This window comes from Hakea prostrata, chromosome 11, assembly GCF_041222555.1.
Source record: "Hakea prostrata isolate BN-2017 chromosome 11, UWA_Hpros_2, whole genome shotgun sequence".
NCBI lineage: Eukaryota > Viridiplantae > Streptophyta > Magnoliopsida > Proteales > Proteaceae > Hakea > Hakea prostrata.
The window spans coordinates 20,246,647-20,258,270 of record NC_142610.1 but is presented as its reverse complement, the minus strand read 5'-3'; the positions used below and the strand labels follow the sequence as shown (position 1 = coordinate 20,258,270).

At 38.1% G+C, this 11,624-nt stretch overlaps 2 protein-coding genes across 4 annotated transcripts; both read left to right on the top strand.

The window, feature by feature from the left end:
- Nucleotides 1-235: 235 nt before the first annotated feature.
- On the top strand, nucleotides 236-5,209 carry LOC149000725 (zinc finger protein 4-like). Of its 2 annotated transcripts, XM_089140801.1 has the most exons (3): nucleotides 740-1,162; nucleotides 1,313-1,380; nucleotides 3,608-5,209. In XM_089140801.1, the coding sequence occupies exon 3, from the start codon at nucleotides 3,683-3,685 to the stop codon at nucleotides 4,502-4,504; it is 822 nt and encodes a 273-aa protein (XP_088996927.1). In that variant the 5' UTR covers nucleotides 740-1,162; nucleotides 1,313-1,380; nucleotides 3,608-3,682; the 3' UTR covers nucleotides 4,505-5,209. The 2 variants fall into 2 exon arrangements, with proteins under 2 accessions (XP_088996926.1, XP_088996927.1); XM_089140800.1 differs by lacking the exons at nucleotides 740-1,162; nucleotides 1,313-1,380 and adding an exon at nucleotides 236-733.
- Nucleotides 5,210-5,736: 527 nt separating this feature from the next.
- Nucleotides 5,737-10,662, top strand: LOC149000724 (putative disease resistance protein At1g12290). Of its 2 annotated transcripts, XR_016170830.1 has the most exons (4): nucleotides 5,737-8,788; nucleotides 9,113-9,168; nucleotides 9,676-9,919; nucleotides 10,040-10,662. XR_016170830.1 is itself a non-coding variant. In XM_089140790.1 (3 exons), exons 1-2 carry the CDS (start codon nucleotides 5,903-5,905, stop codon nucleotides 9,140-9,142), a joined length of 2,916 nt encoding a protein of 971 aa, XP_088996916.1. In that variant the 5' UTR covers nucleotides 5,737-5,902; the 3' UTR covers nucleotides 9,143-9,168; nucleotides 9,676-10,662. The 2 variants fall into 2 exon arrangements, 1 of the variants encoding a protein (XP_088996916.1); XM_089140790.1 differs by having other exon boundaries at nucleotides 9,676-10,662.
- Nucleotides 10,663-11,624: the final 962 nt, after the last annotated feature.

Below are 11,624 nucleotides of genomic sequence, written 5' to 3'. Positions count from 1 at the left end.
GTGAACTGTAATTGATTAATCAATTAGAAATATACCTTCTTGGTGACGGAAATACTCAATGGTCCTACCTAGTTTGGGCTGTGCAGAGATAAAATGGAAGAGATACCATGGAAGCGTAGGGACATGAAAGAAGGCGATAGGTGATTCTGAAAAAGAAATTGGCCCATGCATTGATGCATCATGGAGTTATCTTATAAACTTTAGCAGTAGAGAGAGAGAGACAGAGAGAGAGAGAGAGAGCAAGCAAACAGGACCAGACCCACCAGAGATACATCTCTCCCTGTCGCTTGGATTGATGACTCATAAACCAATCCCATATGCGGTGTTAGCAAAGATAGATGTCGTTTTTTGTTGTTGTTGTTTTTCTTTTTTCCTTTCTGGTTAGGTCTTTTGTTGTTGTTGAAGAGGCCAAATTTCAGCAAGGTGGTTTGGTGCCTGATGAGTTTATTTTCTTTTTTTTCTTAAATCTATCCAACTTGACCTTTTTCTCTGACTTTTCTGACGTCCCACTATCGCGCCGCTCCCCTCTCTTCCAACTTTGCTTTCCCATAAATTAAACGTTTCTCCTCACTACCCACCTTCTCTTTTTCTGTTTCTCCCATGTTTTCATGTTCTCTCACTCTCTCCATTCAGGTAAAGCAGAGAAACCCAGAAGCATATTTTGTCTCCTGATGATCAACAACCATACCCAGATAGCAATAGCTCCGTTGAAGATGCCTACAGTGTCGAAATAGTATGTGTAAATAGCTTGAGTTTTAAACTTCATTCTGTTTTTTGTTTTAGTTTTCTTTTCTTTTCCCATTTTCTTTGGTGATACTTTGTTAGATGTAGCAGCTAGATGAGTTTTATTCAGTTGTGTTGTTTTGATTTTTTGCTTGTCAAATTGGATTGCTTCTATATTACACTCCTTCCTTATGCTCTAATCCTTTGGTTCTACATGTTTAGTTTCTAATGCTTCTATGAACGTCTATGACTTCTTTTCTTTCTTTGAGGTTGTTGATTTTGGTTTTATAATGTATACTCTCTTTTTTGGAGATCTTTTCTCTTTTCTGAAAGATTTTAGGCCACTCTCGGCAGTGGTAAGAAGGGCTACTGGATAATTTGGAGAAATATGCAACACCATACAGTGGAAGGGGAATGTCTGGCTGAAACTTTTATGGTGGTATGATGAAATCAAATTTTCAGATGTTGGTGGTCTATTTTATTCTTCTGAGGGTTAAAATAAAATATTTAGATGTTGTTGGGTCTCTATTTTCTTCTCGTGAGGGTTTTCCATTGGAACTCAGATTACTAAGCTGCATATATTTTACAGGAAAAGGACACTGTTTTCGCAAGATTAAGAATGGTATTCTGAGATCACTTTCAAGACTTCTTCCTTAGGTGCTGGCATGGTTATTTTCCCTAATAAAGGTCTTTTTGAAAATGGTTGACATGTTATTTGAATTTCATAGGATTATAATTTATTCAAGGTTGATAAGTGTTTGATATATTTCTTCCCTAGTAAAATTGCCATAAATTACGTATCTGATGGATTAATATATTTGGTTCAGTGTGAGCCCCAAATGGTGAATCTCAATCTTTATCTTGATTATTTTACTACGACCTGAAAGAGCTATTCTGTTGTGTTTTGGCATCTTCATCAGCTGTCACGGCTGTTTTTGGCACCCAACAAGAGCTACACAGAAATTTTGTTTCAAAATTAGATTAGCAGTGGTGAGAACTAATTGTTTGTTTGTTTGTTCGTTTTTTATTTATTTAAATATATTCAATGAATGAAATCCCTAAGAAGAGAAAGGTGAAGATAGTTGTCCTTCATCAGGGAAGGATTTACAATAAGGGGAGGTGGATGCAACCACCAAAGACCAAACCTAGGAAAGATTAAAAATTGCAGCCACTTTTGCAAGTATATGGAGTTCCCTATTCGCAATGATTATTATGAGCCAAGTGTTATAGGTATCTCTGCTGTTTCTAATTTTGCACTAATTTCTCTGTGGTTGAGCATGTGTTGGTTACTTTACCCTCCCCTGGGTTGAAAGAATGTATTGGTTTCTTTATTCAGCATGTGGTTCCAAACTTCTAATGCCCTCATTTTAAGCATTAAGCTAGAAAACAAGAGTAATTTTCTTTCTAAACTGTGGTTTTCTGTTTTCCAGATTTAGTTCATCAAATCCTTCTGCATGTTTGTAGCTACATTTTCCAAGTGTACTAATAATTTGTGGTTTCTAGTATGAAAATATAATAATATTTAGATTGCAGAGTACTCCTCTTAACTTCTACTACCTGTTTTATGAGAATGATCTCCGTAAGTGAATAGATGCAATTACAAGATAGATGCCCCTGTTTCTCATTCTAAGAAAATCATAAAAGATCATTTAGTTTTGAAGAAATTATGGCAGCGGTTGGTTGCATGTGTGGTTTAGCCAAAACCATTGTCTGGCACAAGCTGGAAGTTTCCTACCTGTGCGGCAGGTTGATTCTAGGAGAGCGACCGGCAGAAAGCACTGGCTGCCTATACAGCCAAATGCTCATACCTTAATCAGGATAAGATGCAGACAGAAAAAGATGCTGGCAACCCAAGTATCCAATCCCACCTATATGTTTTGAATGACACAGGCAGTTCACTAATTAAATTAAATTCATTCATGTTTGGAATACTTACACATACATCTCTCTTCTTATTTAGGTTGGACTGCATGTAAATTCTGTTTTTGTCCTGTAAGGTTAGAAGTGTATAGGTTACTTCAATTACTGTGTCCACCTTCGTCAACTTGAATATTTATGCTCCTAGCTGATATAATAAGTGAAAAAAAAAAACGAAAAAGAAAGAGAGGCTGAGGATGAGCTAGTGGTAACATTACTTGTATTATAGAGTGCTACTTCAGTCTTGTTCTTTGCCAACTAGGGATAGACCTTTTTGGTCGGTAATTGTCTTTAATCTAACCAGTTTTATGTCTTGGGCTCAATGAACAGAGTGACAAAGGGATGAAGTTTGTTGTCTGTCCTGTTTGTTGATTCTTTTCATGGTTGGGTTTTGGTAATTAATATAATTTGGAGCTGACCTGGAAAATATTATGTACCTTTGAATTTCCTCCAACTGATGGAGAAACCAATGCTGCATTTCCATAGTTGGATTTCCCCAATAGAAGGATTTGATGTCGACATTTTCCCTCTTTTAGATAGTGTGCTACTACCTTATCAGGAGCTTATAACTTAGATTGTGGGGATCATCTGATTGAGATTTGACCCAACTATGATCTATGAGATTTTGGAGATGGATCCTTGAAGGTAGCCTGTACAAAAGCATCTCTATACCCAGCTTAACCTTCGTTCCCCTCCTTTTCAGTGACTTACTTCCTCCTGTTGAAAGTACCTAAATCTCACATGCTAATGTGGATATGTTGGGGTGTTAACCTGACGCCCAATACTTCTGCTGAAAAATATTATTTTGAATTCTTACATCACTGTGTTATTGCTTGTATGTTCTATTTTGTCATCTCAGTTACATTTTTTGATCTGGACTTCCAAGATACTGTGTGTCTGTCCTTTTATTGAACAATGTCTAACTTGATAGAATTGATTCATTATTCATTGATACTGATTAATGCAGATGGAGAGCTAGCATCAACTGCCTACAAGTTTCTTATCCTTCGCCGCAGCTGAAGCTCATCCTGAAAAGAAAAAAATGGAAATGAACAGTCACATCTTATTAGACACAAACATGAAAACACCTAATTCTGACTTTGAAGCAGAAGCCTCCATGGAAGAAGAATCAGAAATTAGTAGCCAAGTTGCGTCCAATGTATCATACCTGGAAAACTACCCAGATCACTTCAAGGGTAACACCAATGCCTCTACCTGCCAAACAGATCTCATAAAGCTTCAGTCTGATGCTACACCCATGTCCCTTGATTTAACCCTTCGCTTCAACACCAGTGACAGTGACATGGGAGACAGGAAGGAATCTATAGGGCTTTCAATATCCAGCACGAGTGAGAGTAGTAGTGAAGCTTCTGCACATCCTCCAGCAGCTTCTGTAGCAAGAGTTTTCTCTTGCAATTATTGTCAGCGCAAGTTTATCAGCTCTCAGGCTCTAGGTGGTCACCAGAATGCACATAAAAGGGAGAGGACAATTGCAAAGCGAGCAATGCGAATGGGGATTTTTTCCGAGAGGTATGCCAGCCTGCCAGCTTTGGCCCTACATGGATCTGCATGCAGGTCCCTTGGGATTGAAGCTCACTCCTCCATGCACAACATTGCCCCACCAGAGCGAACACCTGAGGTTAGACGTGGTGGGAGATTCGATCCAGGGTACCTTGGTCTGCTGGTGTTCACAGAAGACGATGATGCAGAATTGTTTTGGCCTGGAAGTTTTCGACAAGTATCTGAAGGAAGTACTGTTTATCCAGGTTTTGGAATGAGTGGAAATTCTACTATAAATTTTATGGCTGAGACTCCACCACCGGAAACAGACTCGTCAAAACCAGATCTTACACTGAGACTTTGACAGCTTCTCCATCTCTTTCTTTTGCACTGGTTTCCTTCTTTTTGCAGTGGTAGTGTACAGTGGGGATATATACATAACCCATGTCTAACAATATTTTACTATGAGTCTGTTATTGCTGCATAAGGGCTTGAAGAGGATTTTCATTCTCAGGGCTTGTTGTTAATCATATTATTATTGATGGAGATAGAAGATGATTCTTGATGCCCATTGTATGATCTATGCACTTCTCTTGTTATTCCTTCTGTTACAGGAGTTAGTGGCAGATAATTTTTGAGTTTCAGAAGTATTTATTGGACTGATTATGGATTGATTTGCTATATTTATTATATGAATTATCACTGAATAGACTAGTAGACTGGGAGACGCTGCAAATGGAGTCCTGCTGGATTCACTATTATTTTTGTAGTGTGCTCCATTGTTCATGCAAGAAGCATAGCTCACTTGCAAAGAAGAAGACATAAAGGAACAGCAGAAACCCAAATTATACAAGTCTTATGCCAAGGACCTGTGGTGAAATTCTAGAGAAGTATACCCTTCTGGAGAGATTCATTAGACCAGTCTTTTATCAAAGTCTGCATACCTAGCCATGGCTCTTGCATGTTTTAGCAATTCTAGTAACTGAGCAGATTCAGGTGCATGCTAAATCTGTTCATAAACTCTTCATAAGTTTGAAAATCATTTCTAAGTTCTACACCATAAATTCAAATTCCCATGATAATCTGCTGTCTTTTTTTTTTTTTTTTTTTTGGTAAAGATAATCTGCTCTCTGCATCTTATGTTACTATTACTCCTGGAAGAAACTATGGTTTCGTTTGTTTCAGCAGAAGCTTATTTCCTGAGAAATTCTTTGTTTCTTAAAAAATGTTCTAATATTATGAATAAAATCATCAGTAAAAGACTTCTCCACCAAAAAAATTTGACATATAGGAACTGCAACTTATCCCCCCAAAAAAATATTGAAATAACAAGTGCTTAAATTGAACGTATCCATTTTCCCACCAAATCCCACACATCATTTATTTTCCATGCTTTTCCTTTTCTTGTCAAGCCAACCGACAACATATGGACCTTATTCGTATTGGACTGACGATGTTCAATTACAATATTAGATCTTCTATTGTTGCATTATGTGGTCCATATCATTATATGGGATGGGTATAAAGGTCATTTGACCAGTTGAAAACACGACACTTTCAGAGTTTCAGAGGAGCTCGTCAATGGTTTCCCACTGTTTCTTCCCTGAACTTTCTTGCTCGTTACCCAAAAAAAAAAGGAGACTTTTTGTCTTGCTAAAGGGAAATCTCATCTTCCTGTGAGTTGCAAATGCACTCCAATAATTGATTTCTCTATCTTGAAGTTCTTCTTCACCTTTTGCATTTCTGCAATAATCTGTAAACTATGGAGTTCATAAGCCCCATTCTAGGATGGGTTCCTAAATATTTGATGGATCCTATCAGTATGAGGGCTTGGTTTCGTGTATTGCGAAAGCTTAAGGAGAATATTGAGGATTTAGAGAAAGCAACAGACAAGCTGGATGCAAGGAAAGACGATGAACAAAGAAAACTAGAAGCCGCAAAGAATATAGGTGTTGAAGCATCAGCAGAGGCAAATGTTTGGTTTCGCCAGGTAAAGGATTCTGTTTCCATTTCCAGAAGCCTGAGGACTAAGTATGATGATCAGCAACAAAGAAGAGGGCCATGCCCAAACTGCTGCTTCTGCTTGTCACGCTACCAGCTGAGCAGAAGAGCTCTGAAGCTCAAGGTAGGTGTTGAGAGATTACATAATGAAGATCCAAAATCCGGCTGGATTGGAGTTCCTACACGGCAGAAAGGGAAGAAAATGGACACAGTTTCTTTAGAGGGCCAAAGAGATACAGAGAAACTGAAGCAAGAGATCATTGATTCGCTGCTGGATGATAGGTATGTTGTTGTTGGGTTGTATGGTATGGGTGGAGTAGGTAAGACAACACTCCTTCAACATGCTAATGAGCACTTCAGAAACACTGCGCACTTTGAATCTGTGATTTTCATCACTGTATCATCTACACCAGATTTTGAAGAAATTCGAAAGCAAATTGCCAACTGTTTGGGTTTGGATACCTTGCAACCAGACAATGATTTGAAAAGAGAAATGTCCCGGATTCTTGAAACAAGGAAGTATGTAATGATATTAGATGATCTCTGGCAGCCTATTACTGAACTGGGTGAAATTTGCATTTCTGTACCAAATAAAGAAAATGGCTGCAAAATATTAATGGCATCTCGATCAAAACAAGTGGTTACAAGGTTTGCGATTCGTTTTGCAGCAAAAAGCTCTCTTAGAGTAATTCAAGTGAATACTCTAGGAACAGATGAAGCATGGAATCTGTTTGTCCAAAAAGTTGGTGAGGATATTATTTCTAAACCAGAAATAGAACCCCTTGCCAAAGAAGTTCTTAGAAAGTGTGATGGACTGCCTCTTGCCCTCGTTGTTGTTGGCAGCACGATGTCAACACAGGAAACAGAGGGAGAATGGAAAGACGCTCTACGTGAATTGAAACAGTCAGCTTCAAACATTGAAGATATAGAAGAAGAGGTATTTTCAAAACTCATGTTTAGTTTTGAAAAATTGGAACCAATTGAACAATCTCTCTTCCTGTATTGTGGTCTATTTCCTGAGGATCATGTCTTTTACCACTATGACAAGTTACTGAATTTTGCCATTGGTGAAGAAGCTCTATGCCGGATGCATACGTTTCAAGATATCAGGAATAAAGTTACAGTTTTGGTTGAAAAACTTAAAAATTCATCCATGGTGGAGGATGCTGGCTTTGGTCGATCAATTAAAATGCATAATGTGATGCGTGAATTGGCTAAGTGGATCACATCACCTATGAGTAAGTACAACTACTCCAAGTTCATTGTAAATGCGCGAGCTAGAAAAAATGAGGCACCCGATGCCATAGATTGGTGCAGAGCAACCAAGATTTCATTGATGGAGAGTCGTGAGATGGAAACTTTACCTCAATTGACAGAGCAATGTCCACAACTTCACACGCTGCTGCTTGGAAAATGTAGTCTTATGAAGGACATCCCCCAAGTGCAGTTCCTGGAGGACATGCCTGCACTTCAGATACTCAATTTGAGCTTTTGTACTCGGCTAGAGTATTTGCCTCATTCAATATCCCATCTTGTCAACCTTCGTTTGTTGCGCTTAACCTACTGTTTGGAACTACAAGAATTACCACCAGAAATTGGAATGTTGTTTCAGCTTATATGGTTAGACTTGGATGATTGCCAAAAGTTAAGAAATCTACCAGTTGAGATGAAGAAGTTAAACAATCTAAGGCATTTGAATATCAGGAATACTCTGGGGCTTAAGAGTATGCCCAGTGGGATGCTATCTGGAATGCATAAGCTAGAGGAGCTGCACACCGAGGTAAGTGGGTTAAAATGGCACACCAGTGACCTAGAGGATTTGTCCCAATTGACTTGCTTAACTCTGTTTGGCATTAGAGAATTAAGGGAAGTGAAAGTTTCACATTGGTTGAAGACATTATATAAAACTATGGGAATTAGTTTACACCTGCAGAAATGTGATATGGATCCTTTGGCCCTGTGTGATGATGACCTTTTAGAAGATGATCCACGATTTAATGTTAGACGCATGAGTTTTACCTCATGTAGGGGTTTGATATCTGTTCCAACTCATGGGTATGCATCACTAACCATCAAATGTTGTCCAGATCTTGAAGCATTACTTTCCATAGATGAAGCAGCAGTTGGAAAGATTAATGGTTTTGAAGGATTATATGAGTTAGAACTTGAAAGATTAGATAAATTGGAGACAATATGTAGGGGGAGATTCCCTCCTCAGGAGCCTTTACGGGGATCATGCTTTTCTAATTTGTCACGTTTAACTATAAAGGGGTGCCCAGATTTGAAGGTGATTTTCACTGAGGGTGTTATAAAGTTGCTGAAGAAATTAAGGATGTTACGTGTATATAGATGTGTTCAGTTGGAGAACCTTGTAGTATCGAATGATGAGGACGACATGGACATCAGTGCATTTCCAAGTTTGAAGGAAATATACTTATGTGAACTACCAGAATTGACAACCATATGGAGGAGTGACAAACATCATCATCTACTGAATTTGATGAAGTGGCCATCTCTCTCCACAGTGCATATTTATCTTTGTCCGAAGTTGAGGAGACCTCCTTTTGGAGCTGAATGCCCAGACATATTCTTAAATGATGAAATGGACAATCAGATGACAAAAGACTATGTTGGCAGCAAAAGAAAGGTAAGAGTAATATATAAGAACAAATCTGTTTGAGCTCTCATGGCATTTATGTTGTATCTTTTTTCGTATCAGAAAATATCAGGATTCTTGTTAGATCAATCAACTTTGAATCTATCTGTCACTCTTTTGAGGCAATAAACCCACATTGTCTATGGATGTTCCAGCTATCTAGTATAATGGTCAAAAGAGGTTTCCCCATGTTGAATCAATTGGTTCAATTAGAACCTTAATACTCTCAACTGACTGTTTGAATATTCTATGGTTGTTTTGACCTTGAGGATTAAACATCATCCCTCTCCATACTAATTGTAGAATACTATGCAGGATGAAGAAAAAGAAAAAGAGGAGGGATGATATTGATAATGAAGGGGTATAAGCAGGTATGACTCTTCACATTGTCCAACAATATGAGTTTTTCTTTTTGTTCTAACCATTAATATGAAATCATGGAGATGATGGAGAAGAAAATTCCTTTTATTCTACTCACAGTATACCTTTCTTTGCTTGTACAAAAAACTTTATGATGGCACAGACATTTGTGTTCTCATTTATTCATAATTGATAGATACTTTTGTTTTTGGATGAATGTACTTGCTAGATGCTTAAAAAAGGAGTTCAGCTCACTCAACCCAGTCGCCATCCTCTCCCTTAGCTTCTCCTTCTTTGGCTCCAGCAACACCGCCACCACCACCACATCACCTGCTCACTCCACCCTGTTCATGAATCCTTCCCATCTCTGTGTAAATTTCCCAGCAACTATCAAGACTATATAATTTCAGTAGACCATTCTACAGACACTTGCAGAGGCTTAATAGTATGAATAAATCTAACCTTCACTGTCTTCTCTTAAAGAAATTAATTTCTAATATGGTTTTTCTTCTCTGCAGTTTATGATCCCAATCATGGTTTGAGAAATCCATATCAGATCAGGGGGAATTTCTTTGATCAGGTTGTTATCATTTGAGAATCATCCCGATTGGGCAATTGTCTCAGATCAGATTAACTCAATTCTTTGTGTGCATGTGATTGGATAATTATGATTTCCATTCATCACACACCATGCAAGGAGAACAGGAACCAGATGTATGTAACTTACAGGATTGTACTATCACTCTTCAGAAGAGATTCATGGTAAATTTTCTTGTTATTTACTATAGCTATCTCTGCATATCCATGGCTCTTGCATGTTTTAACACTTCTAGCCTGTTTCTTATGTGTAATCATCAAACGACTGAATTGTTCTTTTTGCAGTTGCTAGTGACCTTATTGAGCTGTGAAAGAACTTCCTTTAAAAAGGAGAGATGTCTACTGGTTGAGTTAGGCAAGATTATTCAAAACCAGTTCTGAACCTCTACAACAAAGGAGTTTTCATCAAATTCCGCATATTTGTGTTTCATCCATAACCTGAAAAAGCATGACCAGGAAAACTAAGGAAAAGAAGAAAGTGTGCTTTGTTCAGCAATAGAATCTTTCATGTGTACTTTCCTTTAACTACTAACCTTACAATGCACTAAAATTTATGAAAAATGAATCTCTCTTTAGTTGTCTTATTATTATTGTTCACTTAACAGGAAGAAGTGGATACCTGACAGGTACAATATCCAACTATGTTGAGCTTGAGAATAAAGTAAAAGAGAAAAAACTGTTACTTGATTGACCACCCATTGTCCCAAACTACCAAGTAAGGAGTCTAAATCCTCTACTTGTCAAGGTTGAGGTCTGGGCTTCACTCACGTTTCTTCACTACACATTAGGTGTTGAAGATGAATCTGAGATGAGACCACCAGTTGATCATTTCTTAATGTATGGTGAAAAGGTATGACGAAAGCATAGGAGTCTAGATCCTCTGTCCCCAATTTACTTGTGCCCCATGCTCCCACATTCAAATGAAGTGTGGGACCACAGACATAGGATTTGTCTTTGTCAAGCCCGACAGTGTGCGAGCATGGGGGCACAGGCAGGTTGTGGGCAGAGGATCTGTTTTCGGAGCATAGACCTCTACCCTTAGGCAGTAGAAGACCATGCAATGATAGAGGAATGGCTTACAAGTCTCTTTTCCAAGTCATTGAATGTTGATCAATTAGCTCAACTACAGTTGTGGGAGCTTCTTGTTGAATGGAAAGGGCGCTTGTAAAGACACCTATACCCTGGATCCAATTGTCTTTCCAGAGGTCTATGTGAACCACACCCTACCTGCTTAAATAACTGCTTGTTCATTAGATCTCGAGCATATAAATTAGATTTCCGCCCCTAAGAAGCTGATGGAGTTGCTTGATCCTTTGAAAAATGATCATTGATTCTTCTCTTTCATCAATCTACCCCACAATAAAGGATGCATAAGGATTTCAAAGTTCTCATGCCTACTACGTAGCTAGGAGTCTAGATCACCTCCCCATCAAGGTAAGCACTATATTTCTGCCACATATATAGTGTGAAACCTACGTCTGACTATAATAAATAATTCAAAGACCCATAGGGTTTCATACAACATGTGTGGTGAAAAAACAATGCCTCCTTTTCGACAAGGAAGTGATCTAGATTAAGCCTCTTAGTGAAGAAGTCATTCAACTTTCCTTGATAGTATATATAAATTAGAGAGCAAATTGCACCGGGATCCAAAAGAGAAGCTTTAGAGTACTTAGACCTCACTTTATGTTTAAAAATCACAAAGACCCAAAATTGGATTTTCATCGGTTCCATTAGTCAAATTTGTCACTGAAAATCGTAAGTCACTGTTTCTTATAAAGATATTTTTGAAATTGAAAGAAAATAAACAATGATTTAACTATTTTTTAGTGATAAATTGGCCAATAAAAATTTAATTTTGGGGTCTTTA

What these genes read in the sequence shown, in the direction of transcription:
- LOC149000724 (XM_089140790.1), top strand. Translation starts at nt 5,903, where the DNA reads ATGGAGTTCATAAGCCCCATTCTAGGATGGGTTCCTAAATATTTGATG. An exon ending in ATGTTGGCAGCAAAAGAAAG is followed by an intron (nt 8,789 to 9,112) that starts GTAAGAGTAATA and finishes AATACTATGCAG; the next exon opens with GATGAAGAAAAAGAAAAAGA.
- LOC149000725 (XM_089140800.1), top strand. Translation starts at nt 3,683, where the DNA reads ATGGAAATGAACAGTCACATCTTATTAGACACAAACATGAAAACACCT.